The sequence below is a fragment of the Cetorhinus maximus genome, chromosome 1, assembly GCF_964194155.1.
Source record: "Cetorhinus maximus chromosome 1, sCetMax3.hap1.1, whole genome shotgun sequence".
Taxonomy (NCBI): domain Eukaryota; kingdom Metazoa; phylum Chordata; class Chondrichthyes; order Lamniformes; family Cetorhinidae; genus Cetorhinus; species Cetorhinus maximus.
Window position 1 is genome coordinate 179998279 of NC_135879.1, and position 27810 is coordinate 180026088.

The 27810-nt window shown below is 43.9% G+C and overlaps 1 protein-coding gene across 3 annotated transcripts in view; it reads right to left on the reverse strand.

Moving 5' to 3' along the window:
- Positions 1-27810, reverse strand: part of LOC144685697 (urea transporter 2-like) — a 150689-nt gene that overhangs the window by 33500 nt on the left and 89379 nt on the right. For all 3 annotated transcript variants that reach the window (XM_078550513.1, XM_078550504.1, XM_078550496.1), the window contains exon 4: positions 27070-27198. In XM_078550513.1, coding sequence (XP_078406639.1) covers positions 27070-27198 — 129 coding nt within the window. The remainder of the gene's footprint in view (positions 1-27069; positions 27199-27810) is intronic.

The window sequence follows — 27810 nt, forward strand, 5'->3', positions numbered from 1 at the left end:
CCCTCTCTATTGTGCTAATACCAACATTAACTAACAGAGGCACCCCTCCACCTTTTCCTCACTTCCTGTCCTTCATAAATATCCTGCACCCTTCAATATTCAGGTCCCAATCCATGTCCTCCTGCAGCCATGTCTCCGTAATGGCTATCAAATCATAATTATTTATTTCTATGTATGCTCTCAGTTCATCTGTTTTGTTTCGAATGCTACGTGCATTCAGATACAGAGCTTTTAGTTTTATCCTTTTAGTCTTTTTATGGCCTCTAGTTTTCTCTGTTGATTTATTGTTAGATTTGTACTCTCTATCCCTTCCTGTCACTGTCTGTTTTTCATTTCTCGTAATAATAGCTTTTTCTTTTGCCTTGTCTCTGCTCTTTGATTGACCACATCTTCCCAAATTTGATCCCTTGCCCCCAGTATTTAGTTTAAAACCCTCTCTACTTCCTTATGCAGCTTGCAAGATACTGGTCTCAACACGGTTCGCGTGTAGACAGTCCCAACGGTACAGACCCCACTTTCCCCAGTACTGGTGCCAGTGCCCCATGAACTAGAACCCACTTCCACATCAGTCTTTGAGCCACACATTCACCTCCCTGATCTTATTTGTCCTATGCCAATTTGCACGTGACTCAGGTAATAATCCAGAGATTATGATGTTTGAGGTTCTGCTTCTTAATTTGGTACCTAGGTCCTCATACTAACTATGCTGAACCTCCTTCTTTGTCCTGCCTATGTTTTTGGTACCTATATGGACTATGACAACTGGGTCCTCCCCCTCCCACTGCAAGTTTCTCTCCAGCCCCAGGTAGATGTCCGCACCCTGGCTCTGGGCAGGCAACACAACTGTTTGAACGCACACTCTTTGCTGTAGAGAATGGTGTCAATCTTTCTGACTATGCTATCTCCTACTACCATTACATTCCTTTTTACTCCCTCCACTTGAGTGGCTTCCTGTACCACGATGCCATGGCCAGTTAGCTCATCCACCCTGCAGCTCCCACTCTCATCCAAACAAGCTGAAAAAAACTTCAAACCTGTTGGACAATTGTAAAGGCTGAGGCTCCTGTCCTCCTGCCTCTGAGTCCCCTTATCTGCCTCACTCACGGTCACACTCTCCTGTCCCTGACTGCTGGCCAAATCAGAAGAGGTGTGACTGCCTCCTGGTACAAAGAATCCAGGTAACTTTCCACCTTTCTGATGTGTTGCAGTGTCTGTAGTTCAGCCTCCAGCTCATCAATTCTTCACTGAAGCTGCTCAAACTTCAAACACTTATTGTAGGCGTGTTTGCCCTGGATCAAACTGGCATTGGGGAGCTCCCACATGCTGCAGCTGTGACACATCACCTGTCCTGACATCCTTAATATGATCTAATTAACTATTTAATTATTTTATTCAATTATATATTTTACTTTCGTTTTTATATATTTTCTTAAACTTACCACCAGTTGCTAGAATATTTTGAACCTTAGGAATAGAATAAACCTTAGTCACTTAACAGATACGCACCAAGTAACTAACTTCTTCTCCTGCAGCAGAGTACGACCACTTCCTGATGGCTGAGGAAGTTAGAAAGCTAAAAAGCACCTATTTCCCTTCCTTCCCTAACTCCCTTAATTACCCAACTCTCAGCACTCTATTCTAAGTCACAATTCTTGCAGTAAACCTTACCTACAGCATCTTATTCCCTCTCTGCACTGAATTCCCACTTTGAACCAAATTCCCAAATATACTCACTTGGTCTCTGTCTCACTCAGGCCGAAGTACCCCCTCGCTGATCGTGCGCCTGATTAACAAGGGGGTGAAAGGTTATCAGGCAGGAATGTGGGGTTGAGGTAACATTCAGATAAGCCATACTCTTATTGAATGGCGGAGCAGGCTCGAGGGGCTGAGTGGCCTACTCCTGCTCCTAATTAATATGTTTGTATGTTTGTAAATGTTGGAGGGCCTCACAGATCATTGGGATGCACCATATTAATCATACCTTCTTTCATTTGCACAATGTTAATTGTGTCAAATACATAGGGCAGATTTTCTTCCAACCAAGCGGAGATAAGTTCCAGTGCGTGCCGGGTGGAAAGGTCCCAGAAAATTACATCAGGTCAGGACAGCTGGATGTCATCCCACTGTCTTCCAGCTTTTCCTGGGTGGGCTCCAAGTCCTGCAGGCACCCCATAGGGTCTCACAGGAAAGCAATTCAGGTGATTGAAAAGGTAATTTAGAGTCTTTTAAATCATGAATTCCTTATTTCCCTACAGCACATGGATTCCATGGTATGTCTGCAGCTCACCAGGGTCACTGAGGCGACTGCACAGTTGGAAGAGCTCTTGCCATGAAACTGACAAGTTTGGACGGCTTTGATCAGTTACACTGAAAGTGTTCAGAGAGTGCTTTCACTGCTTGATAGGTCATTGCCAATTTCCTGGAAGGCGCTTCACCTATCTTGTACTTCACTCACATTCACCTGCGCTTTCCTGCTGCCAGCCTTCACTATGGCGTGGGGCAGCTTTTCCAGCTCCACCTTTCACCTCTTTTGAGGGCCAAGGGAAGAGGCCACATCACTGCCAACAACACCAGCAGCAGCAACAAAAGCAATGCTGGCACCAGCACCAGCCACTTTCTTGTCAACCACTGGGCAACTGGTATGGATACTGAGGTCCAGTTAGAAGGAGGAGAGACCTCCCCACACAGGGCCCAAAGGCAAAGAATATGTGAGCACCAGTGCCTCACAAGGTTCAGGCTCTCTCAGCAGGTTGCTGCTGACATTTACAGCAAGATGTCCTTCCCAGTGGACCAGATGGGTATGCATCGCCAGTGCCTGCAAGATGCCTATCACGAGAGGATCATCACCTCCCTACTCGATCACTACCTCTCGTCACGTAGTGTGCTCTCTTCCCCTCCACCATTTGTGGAGGGTGACTGTGAGGTGAGAGGGCAATAGGTTGGCAGCAAGTGTGAGAGTTAGGATTTGAGGTGCCATTAGGAAGGGGAATGAGTGGAGCTGCAAGACCTGAGGCACGCTGTGCAGGAACTCCTGGGGCTTAGCACCTAAAGTGTTATACCACTCACCTGCAATGCCCTCCTAAGGTCTGGGATTCTTTTAGTGCACTGTCTCCAGATTGGAGGGGCCACATTCCTACTGCTGACTTCCTCAGGCACTTTCATTATGCCTGTCCGATTGTAGAGGTTGGCCTCTCTTCCTAATCTTGGTGGAGCTCATCTCAGCGCAGCCCCTCAGATCCTGCAGCAGGACCTCCAGGTTAGAGTAAGAGATCCAGGGAGAAGCCTTTCCAAGTCTCTTCTCCATTCCTGTTTTTGCTGTAGCCTCAGAAATACAAATGGTTTATGAACCACGTCACATTCCTGGTAACTTGAAGTTCAATACATCTTTAAGAGAATGTGAGCAAATTCCTCTGAGTCTGAAGGTTGTGGGTTCATAGGAACTTAGGAGCAGGAGTAGGCCATTTGGCCCTTCGAGCCTGCTCCACTATTCAATAAAATCATGGCTGGTCTGGTTGTGGTCTCAGTCCACTTTCCTGACTGCCCCCCCATAACCCTTGACTCCTTTCTCTATCAAAAATCTATCTAACTCAACCTTGAATAAATTTAAAGATCCCTTGCCACTTACCAACCCAAACTTGAACGTTGCCCAGGTCTTGCTGCATGCAGGCAAAGACTGCTTCAGTATCTGAAGAGTTGTGAATGGTACTAAACACATAGGAAACATAGGATCAAAGGAATTAGGAGCAGGAGTAGGCCATTCAGCCCCTTGAGCCTGCTCCGCCATTCAATTAGATCATGGCTGATCTTCTACCTTAACATCATTTTTTTCCATATCCCTTGATGCCTTTACTATTTAGAAATCTATCGATCCCTGTCTTGAACATACTCAATGATTGAGCCTTCACAGCCCTTTGGGGTAGAGAATTCCAAACATTTACCACCCTCTAAGTGAAGAAATTCCTCCTCATCTCAGTCCTAAATGGCCTACCACTTCTTCTGAGACTGTGCCCCCTGGCTCTAGATCCTCCAAGCCAAGGGAAACATCAAGCCCCACTCTAACGTCTTGAACATATAACCTTGGCTGACGTTTCAGTGCAGTCCTAGGGGAGCATTGCATTGTCGAAGCTGCTGCCTTACTGGTGAAATATGAAATAGAGATGCAGTCTGCCCTCTCAAGTAGATATATATCATATTGCACCATTCAGAGAACAGCAGGAAAGCTCTCCTGTAGTCCTGACCAACATTTATTCCTCAAGCAGCACACTCCAAACAGCTTATCTGATAATTTATCTCATTGATGTTTGTAGAACCTTGCTGTGTGCCAAATGGCTGCTGCATTATCTTAAATTACAACAGCAACCACAATTTAAATATAATTCGTTGGTTGTGAAGGATTTTTGGAAGACCTGAGGATTTGAAAGACTTGATATAATGCAAGGCTTTTTTATCTTTCTTTCAAAGGTTCTTCAAGGCATCACTTACTAGAGCAGTAAACAGTGAAACCTACAAGTACCAGCACAGATATTAAGGTTTATGTACCATTGTACATGAAGTCATAAGGAGCTGAATAACACGTCACGTTTCGGAGGGCTAGGACTTGCACCTGGAAGTGTTTGGATTGCTGGCTCCTGCCCCCTGCTGTGGTAGCATGACATATAAAATGGTAATAAGCCAATTAATGGCTGCAAGGAGGGTTTTCAGTCCGCGACATCACTGGATTGTTGTTCCCATGCCCAATTAGAGATGGAGGGCAGGATGTCCAGCAGCTGAAATCGAAGGCCATGACTCAGAAGGAGGTCACGGCCATTCATTTAAAGGGGCACCTGGCAAGGAGCAGTGTCAGGTGATCCAGTGATTTACTAGGAGTTAAAATCTAGAAGGAAGGTTTAGTTTTCATGAAGATTATCAGGTGTTGTCTGAGATAAGGATTATTATTCTTAAAAATGTGTCAAATTCTACAGAGGCTTAGGATAAGGTGTTTTTGCCAGTGAACACACATGGTGTGAATTCTGATCATCTACATAATGATAAGATTTGAATACTGAGCAGCTGCTTAATTCTAGCATGTTTTGCTCAATAGATGGACAAGAGAAGGGAGTGAGGAGAGAGGCAGGGAGGAAGGTCCAGAGCTGCCCAACATTTTGATGATGACTCCCTCTGCAGCCTCCTCCAAGATGTGTCCACCAGGCATGAGGTCCTGATGCCAGCTGACAGGAAGAGGAGGCCTCCCTCAATGAGCTGATCTACCTGGGTGGAGGTGGCCACGGAGGTCAGCAGTGTTGTGGTGCCTCGAAACTGGAGGCAATGCAAGAAGATACGAAATGACCTTTTGAGACCTGCAAGGGTGAGTATGCCCTCAATCTGTGTATTAGTGTACATGAAAGGTACAGGGAAGGCTCGATAATCCCTGAGCCTTGTGAGTATCTCTGAAGTCCAAGGCAGCATTATGCACCAGTATTACTGCTTGTGGCCCTGATGCCTCTGTGGAGGTGTTGTGGTACCAGGGGGTGGGGGGATTGGCCCTAAACTTGAGGGAGATACACAGCGTATTGGCTGCAAACCATTGTGCAGACTATGCATCCCTCACACAGCTAGGACGTATGTTGAAATTAAGGCACCTGCGAATAAACAACATTGCAATGCCACACCTCATTTCAGGAAAAGTGGGCTCACAATGCCCAGGAGAGAAAGAGCACTGGAGGTGGTGTGCCCGACCTGGCAATCCTCACACCACTGGAGGAGGAGTTTCTGCTGTTATCCTCCAGGGAATGGACTCGCTCAATTGGCAGAGGTGAAAATGGAGGAAGACCTGGGTCTTCTGAGATTGCAAAGGGCTTTATCCAGATCTAGGACACAGAGGAGGAGAGGGCTATGGGAAGGCTGACTGAGGCTTGGCATGATTACATAAATAGCAAATGTGTGGTTTATGCATTCAAAGGCCAGGAATTTTACTTGTAGAAACCTTGTGGGTTTGTTATAAGTGGTTTAAGAGTTGCAAGGTGTCATATATTATAATCCATATAGTGCTAATGGTGTTGAATATTGTTTCCTTGCAGAACCCATGAAGGCTGTGAAAGGCCAATTAACGCTCTTTCTTCTGTGTGTACTACACAGAACCTTCGTCTGCTGACCCCGTCAGCCCTGAGGGACTGAGGCTAGCCTCCGAGGGACTGAGGCTAGCCTCCGAGGAGGAAGAGGAAGCCTCGGAGGGTGCAGCATCAGACCAAGCACTAGCGCAGATACCGGCACCTAGGCAGGGATTAGCATGGCAGGGCAAGCACAGGCTGGTGAGGGCACTTCACAGTTACACATGCAGCTGCCGGACATTTTGGTGGAGCAAGCCGTGGGCAGTTGGAGCATGTCCAGGGTGATCTAGAGGCTGTGTTTGAATCGGATGATGAGCCCCTTGAATTGTCCATAAGGCAGCAGGTGCTGGATGACCAGTGTGAGGTGCACGGAGATTTGGCGGGTATATCAGAGGGGCTCCGTGCTCTGACCCAGAGGCGTCCATCCAGGCCTTGTGTACTGCGATCACCCACTTCTCAGAGCACCAAGTTTCCTCCATGGGCAGACTGGCCACTGTCCTGAAAGGGCAGGTCCACTGGGTTGCAGAAGAAATTGTGGGTATCCATTCTGACCTGCACTCCATCACACTGAGTCTGAGCTCAGGTGCCCAGAGCCAGGGTGACAGGGGGACTGGGAGCCTGGACACTGATCCAGCTCCTTGGACCTCATGGGAAGGCAGGGAGAACCAAGTGGTCCTTGTGGCAGAGGATCAGCAGCAGCTGCTGCCATCTGGAAGAACCTTTAAGGGCACTTCTGAGGGGGGCATTCTCTCCAGCCCTCCGCATTGGCACAGACCTTCTCAATTGCCGTGGTGACAGAGGCTCCCTCTGCAACTCAGCAGGTGTCTTCTAACGTGGCAGGGCTCTCAAGGCCTCAGCTGCACTGTGGATGCCTACCAAAGTCATCTAGAGCAAGGGTCAAGTGAGGAGGAAGCACTGCATCACAGCATACGGAAAATGATTAAGGAAACTCCACACGAGTTACAATCTGGGTGTGTTCTGTAGATGTTCTCAATTGATGGGCAATTGCCCATATATTAACAAATCTTCAATTTATTATCCCTCATGCGGAGATTGAGTTTATCTGTAAGCGCTTTATGAAATGTCTGGAGAAAAGATTTATGAATTGTCAGTAGTGAACGTTGGTCAAGATGCAACAATGCCTAAGGTATCAAGATGGTGAGTTTGCTGACAGGACGTTTTCAGTGAGCTTACAGTATAGATGGATTGATGTTAAGACAGGCAGTACACATACCTCAGACTCCAAAGACGCCTGACCCACTGGAACCTCTGCTATATTAAGACCTCCTATGTGTCACGGCCATCCATGTGTTCCCATGCAGGCCCTTGCACCTCTCTGTTGGTGTGTTCCCTCATCTCCTTATCGACATCATCATCAGAGGAATGCTGTTGTCTTGATTCTCCTCTTCCTCCAGGGCGCCTCCTCTCTGAATGGCAAGGTTATGCAGAGTGCAGCGCACAACAACCATTAGTGAAACTCTGGATGGCGCGTACTGCAACGCTCCCCCTGATCTATCCAGGCATCGGAACTTTATCTTTAGCAGCCCAACTGTCTGCTCGATGATGGTGCTGGTGGTTCCATGGCTGTTGTTATAGTTCCTCTCTGCATCTGTCCTCAAGGACCACACAGGTGTCATGAACCATCTCTTCAAAGGGAAGCCCTTGTCACCTAGAAGCCAATCATCTGGGACATTAGCTCTATTAAACATGTCTGGAACCTGGGAGTTCTGGAGAATGTAGGAGTCATGGCTGCTGCCTGGGTACCTAGTGCATACCTGCATAATTCTTCGATTGTGGTCACATACGAACTGGGTATTTAAGATCCTTCATGATAGCTCTTCCTGTTAACGAACACACTGGGCTGGCCTACTGGAGCCTTTATGATGACATGAGTGCAGCCTATTGCTCCTTGAACCCTGGGGAAACCTAAGATCGCCACAAAGTCTCTGGCTCATTCAAGATGGCTGTGGCGGACTATGGAGAATGCAACATACTGACCTTGGGAACATTGCATCTGGAAAGACCTTAATGCACTGGCATGCAGCAGGCTGCATAATGCCACTGAGGTTTCCACAGGCATCCTGAAAGTATCCAATGGCAAATAATATAGTGCAACAGTCACCTTTATGGCTACTGGCATTCAGTAATCAGCCACGCAGTTGGAAGCTATCTTCCCTGCCAGCATCTCACAGAGAGGTCACTGTGGCTCTGGAGAGCCTGAGTCTCCTCCAGCACTGTGTCTCAGACATTGAAGGGAACTCATTCTTTGCCTATATACTTGATTGACAATGTAAGTCCTTGCTCTGTGCCTCCATGGCTGCAGCATCCTGCCTCCATCAGCTACTTGCTCCGGTGCAGGTCTGCCACCCTCATGCACCACCTGCCCCGATCTCCTGACCTTCTCCCTCTCTGTTTCAACCCCTTCCTTCTCCTCACTGGAGGATGTGTCTCCCATGGAGATCATTGCCACAATGTTTTTACAACCAAACAGGCTGAGATGCAGTTGAGGGTCTAAATGTTCTTTTCTGCAGGCTAAATGAAGCCTTAAAACAGCAAAGGTATCCCCTGGTAACACAGATTCCAATAGAAAATGATAGCAGCACTCACAGCAGCAGCCCAAACTGCTGAGGTTAAACTAAGGACCCAGTTGGTGACTTTTAATCCGCCCTTACAATATTTCAGTGTAATAAAAACGAGATCCCCACCTGGTGTGATTCACACTGTCTTAGCGTTTTACTGCTTCCAGCACATATTATTCTAGTCAGAGGCTAGGAATCGTGCGATGAGTAACTCACCTCCTGACTCCCCAAAGCTTGTCCACCATCTACAAGGCACAAGCCAGGAGTGTGATGGAATACTGCCCCCTTGCCTGGATGAGTGCAGCTCCCACAACACTCAAGAAGCTTCACACCGTCCAGGACAAAGCAGCCCACTTGATTGGCACCACATCCACAAACATTCACTCCCTCCACCACCGACGCACAGTAGCAGCAGCGTGTACCATTTACAAGATGCACTGCAGGAATTCACCAAGGCTCCTTCGACAGCACCTTCCAAACCCACGACCACTACCATCTAGAAGGGCAATGGCAGCAGATAGATGGGAACACCACCACCTGGAAGTTCCCCTCCAAATCACTCACCATCATGACTTAGAAATATATCGCTGTTCCTTCACTGTCACTGGGTCAAAATTTCCCTTGTGATTGCTTCTGGTTGATTTGTGGCAGAAATTCTGTGGCCATTATTGCTTTTCCTTTTCACTGCTGGTGCAGTACAGGTGGTAAAACTGCTTGTGCAGGGCTTCTTTGATCTCATGGCATTCCTCAAATACAGTCACCCGGTTGAACCTGAACCTATGCATCTACTGCTTCTCTGTCATCCCCAGGTCGAACGGTACAGAGAAACATGATATACTATTATATGCTGCTTTTGCACTTGGGTTATTGACCTTATATAATAATTTTCCATCCTAACAGCACTGTGGGTGTACCTACACCACCCGGACTGCAGCGGTTCAAGAAGGCAGCTCACCACCACCTTCTCAAGGGCAACTAGGGATGGGCAATAAATGCTGGTCCAGCCAGCGAAGCCCACATCCCATGAATGAATAAAAAAAAGTCAATTTCCACCTTAACAAGCTTAACAAAGCAATTAAATTCAATTTGAATAAGATTGGTGGGATCCCAATTTCTAGGCCCATCCACCTACTCTATTATCGTATTCCGGCATAATGAGGTGGGGAATGCAACCCAATGTAATTGCCCCTAATAATATGTCGGTGTGGGCCTGGAACCGTCCTGCTTTTGCCACGTATTATTCAACCCAGGGTTTCAGCCTCCTTCATGAAGCAATGCTTGGTAAAATTTTCCCTTGTGATTGCTTGTGGTTAATTTGTGGCAGAAATTTTGAGGCCATTATTGCTTTTCCTTTTCACTGCTGGTGCAGCACAGGTGGTAAAACTGTTCATGCAGGACTTCTTTGATCTCATGGCATACCTCAAATACAGTCTCCCAGTCGAACCTGAACCTATGCATCTACTGCTTCTGTCATCCCCAGGTTGAATGGTACAGAGAAACATGGTATACTATTATATGCTGCGTTTGCACTTGGATGATTGACTTTATATAATAATTTTCTTAATCTATATTGACATAGGGTACAAGTGGAAGATTCTGTGGATAACAGTGGGATGTAATTTACATGCAACCTGTTAACGATAATGGCACCTCACTTTCAAGTTGGCTCATTGTTGGTTATGACGTGATGTGAATTGTAGAGTGTGAATACAGTCCTCCCACTTAAACTATTCACTTTTAAATTGCGTAATTTTAAAAATTGGTCCAAAAACACTGGCCAATTTTAATTTCCATTATTGTACGAATGTGTAATTATGAAACTATAAATTTTTAAGGGCAACTATTTCAAAGGTACACTTTTGCTTTCAAACCTTTCAAGCCCTTTTCAAGATGGAGGTATGGACATCGTGGTACCTTTCTGTGATTCTTCAGACCTTGTCAGGCTCTGTTATCTCCCAAACTGACCACAGGGTCATTAAAATGCAAGACTCCTCCAGGGCTGTCCACTGAATCTTCTAAAGGTGTGAAGACTCCTCAGCTTCCGAGGGAACAGGAGACAGGAAGATACTTCAAAGACACTCCAGCATGGTTAACTTCTTTTCCTGGTGGAAGAATTGCTCATTTGAAATTGACATGGTAGCCATTTTGCTTTGGTTATGATAAAGACAGGCTGTGAAAGCCATCTGTGCAGAAGCCCCAGGAAGAACTCTGAGAGACACCATCAGAGAGGGTTCTCTGCCAAGGGAGAACAAAGAGGAAGGCATCCGGAAATCAACTGTTGTTCTGCTGAAAAGAATCTAGGTGATCTTCAAGTGTCGTAACCACAGAACTAGTGAGTAACAAGAAACTTTCTGTTTCCCCAAAACTTGCTGATCTACTGAGTCCACCTGTAAAGGCAGACACCAACTAATCAACTACAGAAGCCATCACAGGTGCTGAACACAACTCTTCGACTTCAACATGTCACTCCAGACAACCAACACTCCAACTGCAAGCTACAGGCCTGCAACAATATTTTAAAGGACTGAACTGAATTTCATCTTTATATGCATTTTTTTTATCCTTATCTGCATTTAATCTTTGTATTATTTTGTTAGTAACTTTATTACTTAAGTAACTTACAGCACTAGCTTTGTAATAACGAACATTTACTTTGTTTAAGGCTAAAGCTTTGCTGCTGGTTATTTAAAAGGGGGCTACGTACACATGTACATAAATTTTTAGCTCATGGATCACTTTGAGGAAATGCCTTTGATGTGGTCATGATGATTATATAAAATACAAACAAAAAATGGGAACAGTGCAGTAAGCTACTGCAGGGAGGCTCAATGTCAGCTTCAGGAACACCACCTCACCTTTGATGACTTGACAGTTTTCTGGACTCAACATTGAGTTCAACAATTTCAGACCACAAACTCTGCACCCTCCCCACCCCCATATTGTTTATTTTTCTCTGCTTTTTTGGTTATTTTTTTCTTTGAGTCAGCAACACACCTGTTCTAGGCATACCTTTTGATTTTTTGTTTATTTTCTTGCCCCATCACCATTTTCTTCAGCCTTGGGGGATTAACTTTTCTACCATTCAATCTCTCCTGTCTTTTATCCTAACGCAGATCTTCCTTTCATCTTTGTCCCACCCACCCCTTGATCAAAACCTATTATATCTCTAACTTTTCCCAGTTCTGATGAAAGATCACAGAGATGAAACGTTAACTAAATTTCTCTCTCTACACAGATGCTGCATAACCTACTGAGTTTTTTCCAACATTTTGTTTTTATTTCAGACTTCCAGCATCCGCAGTATTCTGTATAATATTCTTGTGCTGTGCTAACACAGAATATATACAGAGTCTGCTGACATTAGGAAAGCATTACCTTTATTAAAACATCACTTACTGTGGCTTCCTTGCCATATGGTCTACAAGAGAGAATAAGACCATGAGACATTGCATCACTTCATGTGATGATGTATATACTGTGTCTCATGAGCATTTCACAGTTAGAATTAACCCTTTATACTACATCTCCTCAGATCTCTAGTTCTCCACATTATACTACATTCCCCCCCCCCCCCACCAGTCTCTGACTTCGATTTATATGGACAACAGCTGTGGTGGTTTTCACTAGTCTAACTGAACAGGTCCTCAGCTCCTTTGCAGGAGATTGGGGATTTGAGACCTGCCAGTGATGTCTCAGGCTTTGCTGGGCAGGAGAATTTGTAGATGACTTAGGTTCACCAGCCTAGTGGTCATCTGGATCTCTTGATGAATGCAGCATCTCTGGTCTGTTCGGTTGTATAGATGACTGTTTAGGCTGTTTCTTTGTGGTAAATAATGCATGTCTGTTCCATCTCACTATACCATTATCTGTTTGGATAAGGTAGGGCCGTAGATGTGGTGCCTATACAACCACTTGTCCAAAGTGAGCTTGGCCTCAGATCTAAACTGGGTCTCCTGGTTGGAGGCCTGGAAAGTTGTGTGCTTTGTGATGTTTGTCATAGTTCCACATTGAGCTGGAACAATACTCATCCTCATTCTTCCTCACCTTGTCCAAGTTATCAGCTTGAATTCATGTGCGTATGTGGGAGAGTAGGGAGTTGAGTTCTGTCTTCTTCCCTTGAGGAGTTCACATGGTGCTAAATTATTTTGGAGTGGAGTTGAACAAAAGCTCAGAAATGCAAGTTGCATGTCATTGTTCTTTTTCAGCAATGCTTTCACTGTATGCACACCTCTTTCAGCTTCACTGTTGGCTTGAGGGTATCTTGGTAAGCTGGTAGAATGGACAAATCGATACAATGTTGTGAACTCTTTAAAGTATTCATTGGAAAATTGTGGTCCATTGTTTGAAACTACATGGCCTGGGATTCAATGGGCAGATTCTTGCCCTTGGATGGCGGGTGGGCCCCACCGGCTTGGTGGTGGGCAGGCAGCCAACCCCCACCACTGGAATGGGGCCTGCTGCCATTTTAAGCAGGTGGGCCAATTAAAGTCCGCCCAGCGGCATTCCCGATGGGAAGCTCTATGTGCTTCCTGTGCGGGGGGGGAATCCCCAGCTGTCAAAGTGTGCTCTTTCGTGCATGTGCGCGAAAGAGCGCACTTCTCCCCGAGGCAAAGTCCTGTCTCAGGGAGAATACTGACAGTGTCAAAAACATTAAAAATAGAAACATTAAAAAATTATTAACATGTCCCCCTCATGTGACAATGTCACACGAGATGGGACATGTTAAAGAACACATACACTTTATTAATTTTTTACAATATGGACATGAAACTTCATCTTGCCAGTGGATGAAGTTTCATCAATAATCAGAAGCCCGTTGGGGCTCCTGGCCTGCCCGCCAGCCTTAAGGTTGGACGGGCAGGTCTTTAATTACTTTAAATAGCCTGTCAATGGCCTCAATTGGCCATTGACAGGTCAGTGGGTGGACAGTTGATTTCGCTGTCTTCCCACCTTCCTAAAAATTTAAATGGACCGGGATTACTCCCGATGTCATCCCGCGTCATTTTCCACTTGGTGAGCAGGCCCCGCCCCCAAATCGCTGAGGGGAAAATCCTGGCCAATATGTTGCAAACATGTCCTTAAACATTGTGATCAGTGCTTCAGAAGTGTGACCCTGCAGTTGCTTGACTTCTATCCATCTTGAGCTGAGGTCTACTATGATCAATAACACCTTGCCTTTGTGTTCAAAGAGGTTCATCCCCAAGACATTCCCATGGTCTTTATGCAAAGGAAGATGACATTAATGGTTCTCGTGTCTCCTGACGATGAATAAATAGTACAATAATGCAGCTTTTTTCATCTCTTCCAACGATTTTGTGAGATCTGGCGGCTAAACAGAATAGCTTGCCCTGGTTCGACATTTTATGATGCCCAAACGTCCTTGGTGCAATTGTTGCAGTATATTGAGTCTCAGAATGACCACTCTCTTCTCATAGATGAGTAAATTATCAACTACACTGAGATGTCCGCTCTGTTCATAGTACTGTCTGAAAAGGGGGTTGTGTGGCATGTATGCTGGCCATCCTTTGATGCAGTACTCTCTGACCTGAACACATTCTTCATCAGATTTCTGTGAATCTTTGATTTCATTCAGTCGCTGAGTTGTTGCTGGTAGAGTTATGGTTGTTGTCAATGAAATGGTTTTTACCTCTTAACCAAGGGTTACATTATCTCGTTCAGGTTTTGCCACTGGAATACAGGGCAAAGCATCTGCTACAGTTTGCTTCTTTTCTAGAACATACTTTGTCTGCATCAAACCGCATCATCCTTCATCTGAATTGTTGTACTCATGAAGGCATTTTTGATAATTTCTTAAAATTTAAGGGTGTCACTAAGGGTTTGTGGGCTGTTTCTATCTTGAAGTGAAGACCAAGAACATAGGGTGAAATTTTACGGCAGCGGGATTTTACGTTCCTGCCGAAACCAATGAGGTTTAGAATGTCTCGCCTCATTTTACGGCCCCATCCCCGCTGAAACGGGGCTGTAAAATTCTGCCCATAATCTGCAAATTTTTCACAACCCGTGTAGCAGCTGGTGCTTCTTTCTCTATCACAGCATATCTCTCTTCATTCTGTGCAAGTGAACAGGGTGTGTAGTAAACTGGTCTACACATTCCATTCATTTGTATCTGAAGAGTACAACTCCCAGTCCTGTAGAAGATGCATCTGTGGGAATGATAGTCGATAGTTCTGGGTGATAGGAGCTAAAATATCAAGTGATAGGTGCATCTCTTTGATTTTCTCAAAAGACCTCGGTTGGGTTTAGAAGATTTTTATGGTTTGTCTATATTAATCATTCTATAATATTCTTCATAAGAAACTGTAATGTCAAGGCTGGACTGCAAAGTATGATGGTTAACTTTGCTGAAAAGTGTCAATTTGTCAGTGTTGGCAAATGTGTGTGTGAAACTCGCTACACTGAAAAGGGAAAGATGTGCATCTGCAGAGGCTGCATACTGACTCATACAGTTCGAGCAGAAGTTGCAGATCTTAACATATTTTATGCTTATGAAAGGTGGAACAAGCGATATATTATGTGTACTAATATATTGAAGTCTGTTTGAGATAATGCTTGCTTTACTATGAAATTTTTAAAAGATTATACTCTGTTAAAACCTTTGTGTAATAACAATGGTAGAGATAGGATGGAGACTTTAAGACCTTAGCACATGCTTGCAGAAAATAAGATAAATATGAAATTGTAGGATAAGATAAATGTGAAACTGCAGATTTGCAGAAGTTGAGCTATTCATAGACATGTGAAATTTGGAAAACCAGGAAGCACCTGTAAATGCCTATGTGTTGGGACATAGGGACTACCGATGACCTCAACTTGATCCAATCATATTGGCCAGGACAAACTATGGTCTAATATGGCGTGGTAAGGGTCTGTTGATGGGGATAAAAGAAAGGGGGCTACAGGACATTGTTGGCACATCTAGAAGAAGACAGACTATGGTCAGCAGAACACAGCAAGAGAAGAAGCAAAGTCTATGCCCCAGAGAGCTAGGTAGCAGGAACCATCGGAGACAAGTCTTACAATATATCTATTGCCAGTTTTAAATATTACCATATTTTAATTAATAAACTCTCAGACTTGATCAAGAAACATGAGTCTGTATTTTGTAGGTCAGGATTGGTCAAGGATCCTGAGTGAGACAGGTTGGGGTATCCTCTGTCTCACATGGATATCATAACTGGGGGGGTTTCTCTCCATGATAACTTACACCCTTGTTATGCTTCCTCCCAGCACCATGTATTGTTTTGTCATAACAGCTGATGTAGTGGCTCATTAACGACAGTGATGTCGGACAAGAACTTTCCAGCTTGGTTTACCATAGCCATGAATCTCTGGAGCTTTGTCACGTTGCGAGAATATGGAAATTCCTTGATTGCTCTTGTCTTCTGTGGATCAACTCTGACACTAGGTGTATCCACAATATGCCCAAAGAGCTTGACAGTCAGCTGCAAGAACTCACATTTGTTGTTGAACATAAGCTCTGCTTCCTGTGGGCATTGTACACAGCTTACACTCTATTGTCAGGTTCTGTCTGAGTGGATCCATAGACTAGAACATAATCCATGTGACATAATGACTTCATCCAGTCCTTCTAGGGTACTTAACATTGTCCTCTGAAAGATTTCTAGTGTTGATGTGATGTCAAAGGGTAATCTGTTGAAATGAAACCTCCTAAATGATGCAATGAATGTTGTGAGCAACTTAGACTCCTCATTGAGAGGTAGCTGCTAAAAGCCACTATTTGCATCTAGCTTCATGAGGATTGAACTCTTTTCCAATTTTTGCTGAGCTCTCATCCGTAGACAACATAGAATGAACTTCACGTTCAACTGCTTTGTTCAGCTGGGTAAGATCTACACAAATTCTGATAGGTCCATCGCGGTTTGGCACTGAGACCATCCCTGAGCACCAGCTTGTTGACTCTGTCACAGGTAAAATAATCCCTTGCTTCAACATGGAGTCAATTTCCTTCATTCCTTTGGCAAGAGTGGATGAGGGACTTTTCTTGGTGTAAACTGGCTTCATTTCAGGGCGCAGAGTGGTGTGATATGCTATCTTCAGCTTTCCTATTCCTATGAACAGCTGTGAAAATCCAGCTCTGAAGTTTTTAGCCTGATCTGCTCAGCTTTCCAGTTCCTCTACTCTGCAACTCAGATGGAAGTCGGTTCAGGATTTCCTGCATTAGAATGAACAATTCTGGTTCAGGACGGGTTTCAGTGATTTCTCTCTCTCTATATTGAAGGATTGCAGTTAGCTTTCCTATGACCTTCAGTCCTATACCTCCTGGCCTGTGTAGTTTTTTGCATGATGGCTGAAGAGAACTTTTGTCTAATCATAGACAACATCAGAAAGAACCAAAACTGCTGCATCTGTGTCTAACTTAAATTGTGACCCGTTTCCCTCTACTCGGTTATTAGCACTCTAGTAGCTTCCACTTGGTTTCTGGACCATTCCAAGGGAAGGCATCTCAATATCATTGATATCTTCAATTTCATGGATCTTTCCACCTTTTGAAGGCCTCTCTTTTTGTTTATTTTGTACAAGCTTCTTGCTGGAACACAGAGCCTGAAAGTGACCCTTCCTTCTGCAAAAATGACATTCAGCCTTTTGGTGGGACAATTTTCACACCTGTGTGTTTTTTCCTGCCACACCGATATAATTAGCTGGGGTCATTGATGGATGCTCTTGATGCTTCCCTTGATTTTTACAGCCACCTCTCTGCTTTTAAATTTAGAATACTCCACTGAGTCAGTTGTTTCTGGGGTATGGTTCTCCCTGTCAACCGAATCACCAATCGATTTTGCTTCCTGACCTCAGCTTGTCTGCTCTGTTGCATTAACTTTGTTAAGGTTAAATCATCCACCGGCTGCAAGTGGTCAGACAATGCTTCATCCAAGACGCCAACAACAATTCTGTCCCTGATTAAGCTGCCATATTCACAGTTCTCTCCAAGTCTATACAGATCATTTGTAAATGAATCAATACCTTGTCTTTGAGTACTCATGTTAAATTTAGCTCGCTCAACTTTGGTATTTTTTTTGTAGATTGAAGTAAGCATCGTACGTAGCTTCATACTACAATACTTCATTGTACATAGCTTTTTCTTCATCAATCCCTTGCCTGACTAGGATAGCGTCTGCACAGACACCCATTTGGTACTGACCTGCTCACTGCTCAGCTTCACAGTGAGGCCCAATGCGGTGCGATACCCAGTAAACCTTCAGCGCCAGTTCATCCACACTTCTACTTGGTTGAGACCTGCAACCTGCTCAAAGCTTTCCGGTAATGGCAGAGACTTTTCTACTTGTCCTTTCACTTGCTGCCATCATATAATATTCTTGGTCTTGTTGTGCGAACACAGATATTTACAGAGTGTACTGAGGTAAGGAAAACATTAACTTTATTGGAACATCACTTACTGTGGCTTCCTTACCATGAGGTCTACAAGAGAGAGCATTGCATCACTTCCTGTAATGATATGTACTGTATCTTATTAGCATATCCAACAGTTAGAACAAACCCCTTATACTACATTCTGCTTTTTGATTAAATTTCATTGTACTCAATTACAATGTTGTTATTTCCAGTGATGTACGTGCTCCAGATATTTTGGGCAGAAACAGTTGTTCACACCTCATTAAGGTTACCTTGTATACCTTGAAAGCTTCATCACCTCAAACTGGTGTTGGAAGATGAAAACATGAAAACATAAGAACATAAGAAATAGGAGCAGGAGAAGATCATACAGTCCTTCGAACCTATTTGTCACTCAATACGATTATGGGTGATCTTCTACCTTCCCTCCTCTTTCCCACTGGCTTCCCATATCCCTTGATTCCCTGAGATATCAAAAAATTGAATTATCTTGACCTTGAATATACTAAAGACAGAGCATCTACACCTCTCTGGGGTAGAGAATTCCAAAGATTACAACTCTCTTAATGAAGAAATTTCTCCTCAACTCAGTCCTAAAAACTATAATACAAATTTGCTAATGGTTGTACACATTTGGTGCTACTTAACCACTTCCCAAATAGAGCAAGCCATTTTCATAAAGTGTACGATTTTTGTTATCGCAATCCTGCTGTCTTTCTTCTACAAGAACATGTTGGCTTTATTCCCATAAAATAACTCCTATCTCTATAAATGTTCTAATCATTCCTCTGTTAATCCCCTCTAAAGATGAGAGATTAGTTTAAATATTGCTATCAACAATCTCCCTGCGGTTGTTTAAACTGTAGTTATTTTTGTGGTTGGGTCATTTTTAGGATGAATGATTATATTATTTCCCTTTATTTTGTTATTTGATTGTATCTCAATTGGTTGTACATTCCGCAGCTTTTAGCCAGCAGGTAATTCATTTTCCAGTTTTATGCTGTTTCATCCATGCTATAAGCGAAAACTCAAGATCTTTCCAAACCAAGTCACCACCAATAATGCTTGAGCTCACATTTAACTCATTTTACTGTTTTCCTAAAATGATTGCAATCAACCATTATTATTTTTATGAAATAGATCACAATTTTAATCAGATATACTTCTGAAATGAATTCATTTTGCATATCATTTTTAATTTACCTGAAGCCAGTGTAAAACTTAAACGGCAATCTTTTGCTCATTGGGATAGCTTATTGGATACTTGCTGAAGGAAAGAATCTATCTCCACTTGGAGAGGCAAGGTTTGATCAGGGTTAGTCAGCATGGCTTTGTCAGAGGGAGGTCATGCCTAACAAATTTGATTGAATTTTTTGAGGAAGTGACCAGGTATGTAGATGAGAGTAGTGCAGTTGATGTAGTTTATATGGATTTCAGCAAAGCCTTTGACAAGGTCCCACATGGGAGACTTATAAAGAAAGCAAATGCACATGGGATGCAGGGTAATTTGATAAGGTGGATTCAAAATTGGCTTAGTTGTAGGAGACAGAGGGTGATGACAGAAGGCTGCTTTAGTGACTGGAAGCAGGTGTCCAGTGGCATACCACAGGGATCTGTGCTGGGTCCCCTATTATTTGTCATTTATAAAAATGACATAGATGACTATGTGGGGGGTAGGATTAGTAAGTTTGCAGATGACACAAAGATTGGCTGGGTGCTTAACAGTGAGGTTGAGTGTCTTGGGCTACAGGAAGATATGGACGGGATGGTCAAATGGGCAGTTAAATGGCAGATGGTATTTAACCCTGAAAAGTGTGAGGTGATACACTTTGGAAGGAGTAATCTGACAAGGAAATATTCAATGAACGCATGACACTAGGAAGTTCTGGGGAACAAAGGGACCTTGGTGTGTGTGTCCATAGATCTCTGAAGGTGGAGGGGCATGTTAGTGAGGTGATGAAAAAGGCATATGGGATACTTGCCTTTGTCAATCACGGCATAGATTAGAAAAGTAGGGAGATCATGTTGGAGTTGTATAGAAACTTGGTGAGGCCACAGCTGGAGTACTGTGTGCAGTTCTAGTCGCCACATTATAGGAAGGATGTGATTGCACTGGAGGGGGTGCAGAGGAGATTCACCAGGATGTTGCCTGGATGAAACATTTAAGTTATGAAGAGAGGTTGGATAGACTTGGGTTGTTTTTGTTGGAGCAGAGAAGACTGAGGGGTGACCTGATCGAGGTGTACAAGATTATGAGGGGCATGGACAGGGTGGATAGGGAGCAGCTGTTCCCATTAGATGAAGGGTCAGTCACAAGGGAACATAAGTTCAAAGTGAGGGGCAGGAGGTTTAGGGGGGATGTGAGGAAAAACTTTTTTACCCAGAGGGTGGTGACGATCTAGAATGCACTGCCTGGGAGGGTGGTGGAGTCGGGTTGCCTCACATCCTTTAAAAAGTACCTGGATGAGCACTTGGCACGTCATAACATTCAAAACTATGGGCTAAGTGCTGGCAAATGGGATTAGGTAGGTAGGTCAGGTGTTTCTCATGTGTCAGTGCAGATTCGGTGGGCCGAAGGGCCTCTTCTGCACTGTGTGATTCTGTGATTCTGTGATCTATGATTTCCTAACCAGTTTTTCTCAGAAAATTGTGTCTAGTGCACACCAAATTTTCTGATCTTTTCTCCTGGTGGATGAGGGCCCTTGCAATATAGGAAAATAACTCCTAAAGAATTATTAAACATATTCGGCTATGTTGAATCGACTGCTTTGAAGCTCTTCAATCTAAGGTGTAGAAATTTTTGGGCCTAAATTCAGTGCAACCAAAGAGGCTGGAGACTCTACTAAAATTATGGCTTAGGCCTTATCTATATCTCTGGGACAAGCTGTCACACCTCCACAGGAAGCTCAGCCCATGAAAAAAACTTTCAGAATCACAGAATTGTTATAATGCAGGAGGCCATTCAGCCCATTATGTCTGCACTGGCTCTCTGAATGAGTAATTCGGTAATGTCCAGGAGTGGGTGGGGTGGGGGGAGGGGTGTTAGATTGAGTAAATGGAGAGTTGATTACTAGGGCTGCATAGCGAGAAAAGCACTCCTGTTCCTCCTGGCTTCACAGAAATGTTAAAAAAATACCTGTAGCTGGTGGCCACGGAGGGGCCATTTAAGATTCCTGAGTGAGATGGACCCAATGTCTGCCCTGCTTATCAAGAACACATTTAGTGAGGAGTCTTTGGCATTAGGCCCCTCAAATATGCTTAAGGGTTTAATGCATGCAATGGACACATAAAAGTGGACCCCACAAATTTCACAATGGGACTAAGGTTTACACAAATTGGTGCAGGTCATCCCCTTATGCTTTGTACTTGCTTTACGCCCGACACACATTCCTATTGCTAATTCTCTTCAACTCTTTTTTATTTTAATGCATCTATCTCTAGGCTTCGATTGTAACTAAATTAAGGGATAGGTTTGTTCAATAGTTTGACATTAATTTTATGTTTTCTGTTAACCTTTCAGCACTGCAATTTATTTTACATTTTTTTATTCATTCACGGGATGTAGCCTTCGCTGGCTGGGTCAGCATTTATTGCCCATCCCTTGTTGCCCTTGAGAAGGTTGTAGTGAGCTGCCTTCTTGAACCGATGCAGTCCCTATGGTGTAGGTACACCCACAGTGCTGCTGGGAGGGAGTTCCAGGATTTTGACCCAGTGACAGTGAAGGAACGGTGATATATTTCCAAGTCAGGATGCTGAGTGACTTGAAGGGGAACTTCCAGGTGGTGGTGTTCCCATCTATCTGCTGCCCTTGTCCCTCTAGATGGTAGTGGTCGTGGGTTTGGAAGGTGCTGTCGAAGGAGCCTTGGTGAATTCCTGCAGTGCATCTTGTGGATGGTACACACTGCTCCTACTGTGCATCGGTGATGGAGGGAGTGAATATTTGTGGATATGATGCCAATCAAGTGGGCTGCTTTGTCCTGGATGGTGTCAAGCTCCTTGAGTGTTCTGGGAGCTGCACTCATCCAGGAAAATGGCGGGTATTCCATCACACTCCTGAATTGTGCCTTGTCGATGGATATTGTCCGAGTCTTGCTGCATTTGGACATGGACTGCTTCAGCATCTGAGGAGTCGCGAATGGTGCTGAACATTGTGCAATCATCAGCAAACATCCCCACTTCTGACCTTATGGTGGAAGAAGGTCATTGATGAAGCAGCTGAAGATGTTTGGGCTGAAGACACTACCCTGAGGAACTCTTGCAGTGATGTCCTGGAGCTGAGATGACTGACCTCCAACAACCACAACCAACTTCCTTTGTGCTAGGTATGACTCCTAAAGAGATAGCGCAGGTTAAGTATTTATTTGCCTCCAGGAAAAAGCTAAAGTTTTTGGTCTAGACTGTCCATTCCTTGGAGATGAATCCAGAGGCGTGATGGGGACCAAACTGAGAAGAGAGTACATCAGATCACCTTCCTTATGTGTTCCTGCCTCTGAGAGGTAGGTTCAAAATGGCACCAACTACTGTCTGGCAGAAGTGGGTAAGCAGTTAGGAAAATTAAGTGCCTACATTGGGGCAAATTGATGAAGCCTCCAGGTTCTTGTTGATGTTGGATGTAGCCCGCACTGAGGCCGATGGCCTGGATGCATCCTCGTGCTCCCCTACTTGACTCAGCAGCACCCGCTTCTCCCAGTGGTGTTCTGACAATTCACAACCCTCTGAATGGGCCTTCTGCCTCATTGGACAGTAAACACAGAGGCGGCCTGTTAATTTGATGCCCCTTGTAAGATTGCACAACAGGGCACAGCTCTGACCTGTGTGGGGTCAGGAACCAGGAATGGTGCCAATCCCTGAAATTTTTCAATGGCTGTAAGATTTTGCCCTTCATTGTGTTCTTCCACTCAACTTTCTAAACATGTCACAAATCACAACAAATGTTGGAGCTGACATTTTGGGCCCTGCCAAGGCTGGAACAGAATTGGACGGGGTTTGAAAATTACAAGGTTGGCGAACGTGTGGGTTTCCTGTTCCCTGTTTCCCTGTTCCCAATCTTGGCCATTTTGAGGTGGGCAGACTTATTAGGAGCCGTGTTAAGGGTAAGTAATGGAGGCCAACTGGGATTTTCCAGTGGTTCTCCAGTTTCCCAATGCAACAGCAACAGGCCAGAGTGCCTTGCTCCTGGAAGGCCTGAAGTCTCTTCCTGTTTCCCTGTTTGGAGTTGTAGCCAAAGGCTTTCTTGTAGAGGGATTCACCCACAATGGTAGCCCAGCTGGCTGCTTTCTGTATTTTTTACATTATTTTTGTTTTGAAAATGTCTATGAGAGCACCTTCTTGTTGAAGTGCCCTCTCAATTACTTACCTTTTATTGCAGCCAGGTGCTCCACTGAAGCCTCAAGGCCTCTGATTGGCCCTCCAGTGTTGAGAACCCATGCACTGCCCTTAATTAGACAGAGAACCAGTCTCCAAGCCAATTAAGGGGGAGGCCTAATCAAAATTTCAGGTTAGTGACTGTCTTGCTTTGGGGGCAGGTTGGGATTCAGAAACAGCCAGGCTCCTGTTTCTTGCTCCCAAAATGAAAATTCAGCCTTATATCTCAGTTTTAAAGAACATTAAAGAGGATGTTTCAATACGTATTAGCGCAGCGATTACCGCTGACAACATTAGTGACGGAACACATCTGAACAGATGAACATACATATTAGGAGCAGGCTATTATTATGTAGGATATTCAGCCCTTCAAGCCTCCTCCACCATTTGATAAGATCATAGCTGATCTGATTATGTCCTCAGCTCTGCTTTCCTGCCTACTCCCTACACCCTTTGACACCCTTGTTAGTCAAGAATCTAACTAATTCAGCCTTAAAAATATTCAATGACCCTGCCTCCATTACTCTATGGGGAAGAGAATTCTACAGGCTCACAACCCTAAGAGAGAAAAAATTTCTTCTCATCTCCACCTTAAATGGAAGACCCCTTATTTTTAAATTGTGTCCCCTAGTTCTTGTCTCTCCCACAAGGGGAAATACCCTTTCAGTATTACCCCGTCAAGCCCCTTAAGATCTTACATGTTTCAATAAGATCGCCTCTCATTCTTCTAAACTCCAATGGATACAGGCCCAACCTCTCCACCCTTTCTTCATAAGACACTTCTTCATCCCAAGATGATAATTGCATGATATTTTCTCATCTGATTTTTTTTAAACACAGAGATACCCTTTAGTCACACCTGTGACTGAACACCACTGCTGAATTGGTATAATTCTTGGGATTGGGTGAGGGAACATTCAGCAGTTCAGGGATGCATCTCTAGTCTTCTCCCTATTCATTGAACTGCTGTGAACTCTAGCCAGCTGGGGAGAGGATATCGAGGTTTCCAACCCGATTGGAAAGCTGCTAAACATATCCATCATATCATCCTGTGTCAGAGGCAGCTTTAAGAATAAAGTAAATAAATTTTGCCATTCATGTGTCCAGACCTGGATGCTGGCATGAACCCCCAGCTATTGGGTGGTACATGTCTTAATCTGGCCCCTTATAAGAGTTTATATATGCTTTTAAATTCTTCTAATCAGACTTCAATGTTTCAGGCTTCGCGGTCCTTCTTCATTTCTTAAATAACAGTGATTTTAGCTGCTAGACTCATTAACATATTTAAATACCAACCTGGCTCCTGGCAGTGGGTTGCCTGTCTGCTCCATGGCCTGCCTCAACAAAAACCCGCAAGTCAGCAGGCTTGAGCTGGCTCTCTAATGTGGGATTTCTGGAATTTTTTCCCAACTAAGTCTCCCAGTCGCACCCAATTCCACAAGCTCAACCAAGTTAAAATTCTCTCCTTTACAAGTGTGGAAACCAGAAACTCCTCATCCTCAATTCATTCCTTTCTCCAAAGAGTTCTGCTTAAATTTTGAAGGGTAATTTTCTGATTTGATCCTGATCAGCCACGTTCTTGAGCCATGTCCACCTACAGTGCCATCAGGGAATGAGTTCCAGGAATTTGACTAAGCAACAGTGAAGGAAAGGTGATATATTTCCAAGTCATCCTGATGTGTGACTTTGAGGGGAACCTGCTGGTGGTGGTGTTCTCATGCACCTGTAGCCTTTCCTTTTCTGGGTGGCAGAGGTCACACGTTTGGAAGGTGCTGTTGAAGGAGCCTTGGTGAGTTCCTGCAGTGCACCTTGTAGATAGTACACATTGCTGCAACTGTGCACCAGCGATTGAGGGGATGAACATTTAAGTTGATGGATGGGGTGCCAATCAAGAAGGTTGCTTTGCCCTGGTTGGTATTGGGCTTTTTGGGTGTTGTTGGAGCCTCAATCATTCAGTTAGATAGAAAGTGTTACATCTCACCTCTGTCTTTGCTTTGTAAATGGTGGACAGGCTTTGGGGAATCAGGAGGTGAGTTAATCTCCACAGAATTCCCAGCCTCTGACCTGCTTTTTTAGCCACAGTATTTATATAGCAGTTCCAGTTCAGTTTTTGGTCACTGGTAGCCTACAGATGTTAATGGTGTGGGATTTGGTGATGATAATGCCATTGAATGTCAAGTGGAGATGGTTAGCTTCTCTCTTGGTGGAGATGGTCATTGCCTGGCACTTGTGTGATGTGAATGTTACTTGCCACTTTTCAGCTCACGATTATATGTTGTCCACATCTTATAGCATGCAGATATGGACTGCTTCAGTATCTGAGAAGCTGTTAATGGTGCTGTGGTGCTGAACATTGTGTAATCATCAGCGAACATCCCCACTTCTGAGCTTCTGTTGGAGGGAAGGTCATTGAAAAAGCAGCTGGAGATGTTTGTGCCCAAGATGTTACTTTTTTTAATATTCATTCACGGGATGTGGGCGTCACTGGCTAGGCCAGCATTTATTGCTCATCCCTAATTGGTCTTGAGAAGGAGAATTTCCTTGAAGAACTCCTGCAGCAATGTCCAGTCACTGAGATGCTTGGCCTTTAACAACTCCAACCATCTTCCTTCGTGATAGGTATGACTCCAACCAGTGGAGAATTCTCCCCAATTTCTATTGACTTCAATTTTGTTAGAGGTCCTTGAAGCCACACTGGGTCAAATGCTACCTTGATGTCAAGTGCAGTCACTCTCCCCCCCCACTCTGGAGTTCAGCTCTTTTGTCCATGTTTGGCACAAGGCTGTAATGGGGTCAAGAACTGACTGGCCCTGGTGGAACCCAAACTGAACAGCAGTGAGCAATTTATTACCGTGTAAGTGCCGCTAGATTGCTAGATCTCATTGTCGAAGACACCTTCCATCACTTTGCTGATGATTGAGAGTAGATTGATGGGATGGTAAGTGTCTGCATTGGTTTTGTCCTACTTTCAGTGGGCAAGGCATAACTGGGCAATTTTCCATATTGCCAGGTAAATGCCTGTGTTGTAGCTGTGTTGGATAGGGGTACAGCTAATTTTGGAGCACAAGGCTTCAGCTTCACAGAATGTTGTCAGGGCCCATAGCCTTGCTGTATCCAGTGCCTTGCACTGTTTGTTGATATCATGTGGAGTGAACCAAATCAGCTCAAGACTGGCATCTGTGATGCTGGGAACCTCATGAGGAGACTGAGATGCGTCATCCATTCAAAATTGCTGCCTTTTGGAAGAAACACTTACTTTCTGGTAGGCTTGTTGATGCCACTTTTGCTTCCAATCTGAGTATTTGTTTAAAAAAAAACTCTAGTGTAATTAAAAATAAAGCTGTGAGATTCCCTTATCACTTAATTGTTTAATCAGACATTAGTGTACCATATTTTATCAAAGGCTTCCACAATCTGAAGTTATACTCTCAGAATATGGTTCGTGTAGTAAAATACTTCAGCCACGATATTTCAGTAGCAGGACAGGTGAATTAATGAATTAGAGGCTTCCAACGTTATGGACAACAAGTCATTCCTTTAGTTGAAAAACACACTTGGAAGATTTGAAAAGTTGAACGTAGAATGTAGTTACTGTAATTAGCGTTAGTGTAATTTCAATAAGAGTCCAAGTAGATATTTTAACATACCATGTCATCGACACGAAGATCACAGCCAGTAATAACCACCAATGCCAATCTCCTTTGTCACAAAACACTGCCATCAAAAGACCAACGAGGATGCCGTTGTATCCATAAAGCCCTGCTGCAATTGCGGATCTAAAAAGATGGATGTAAAAAACACTAACATGTTGGAACTGAAGACTTTTCCATATATTTTTAAAGTGTTAGCAAAATTATTTTATTTGCTTTGGGAAGAGTCATGACGAACAAATGCAATTATAAAATAAAAATCTCAACACAGAATCATTGTGTTTCATGTTATTAACAGCACCAAGGTGTATTGACTTCAAATCGCACAAATTTTTTATGATCCCTCATTAGGAAAACGGTCATCATTAAGCAGGTGTTATCAAAGACAAAAATTAGTTTCTTATATGCAAACCTTATCAGAATTTAAAAAAAAAATCACTTAAAATGAACCTTTGAATAGGTTTTTGTTGTTCTGGCTAGTTTATTTCTTTTATTGTTCATCAGGCCAACACTGTTAATCATAAGGAACATCTCAATATGACATTAATATAGAATTGTACAGCACAAAGGAAATGATTTGGCCCATCAAGTTTGCTTTGGGTTGGTGCACATGGTCACTTTGGCAGACTGTAGCTCTTGGAACACCCAAACAATGTAACCTAGTGCAAATTATATCAGTTTGTCATTAATAAGTTGGGATGTAATACATTTTGATGATCTCAATCAGGGAGCCGAAAG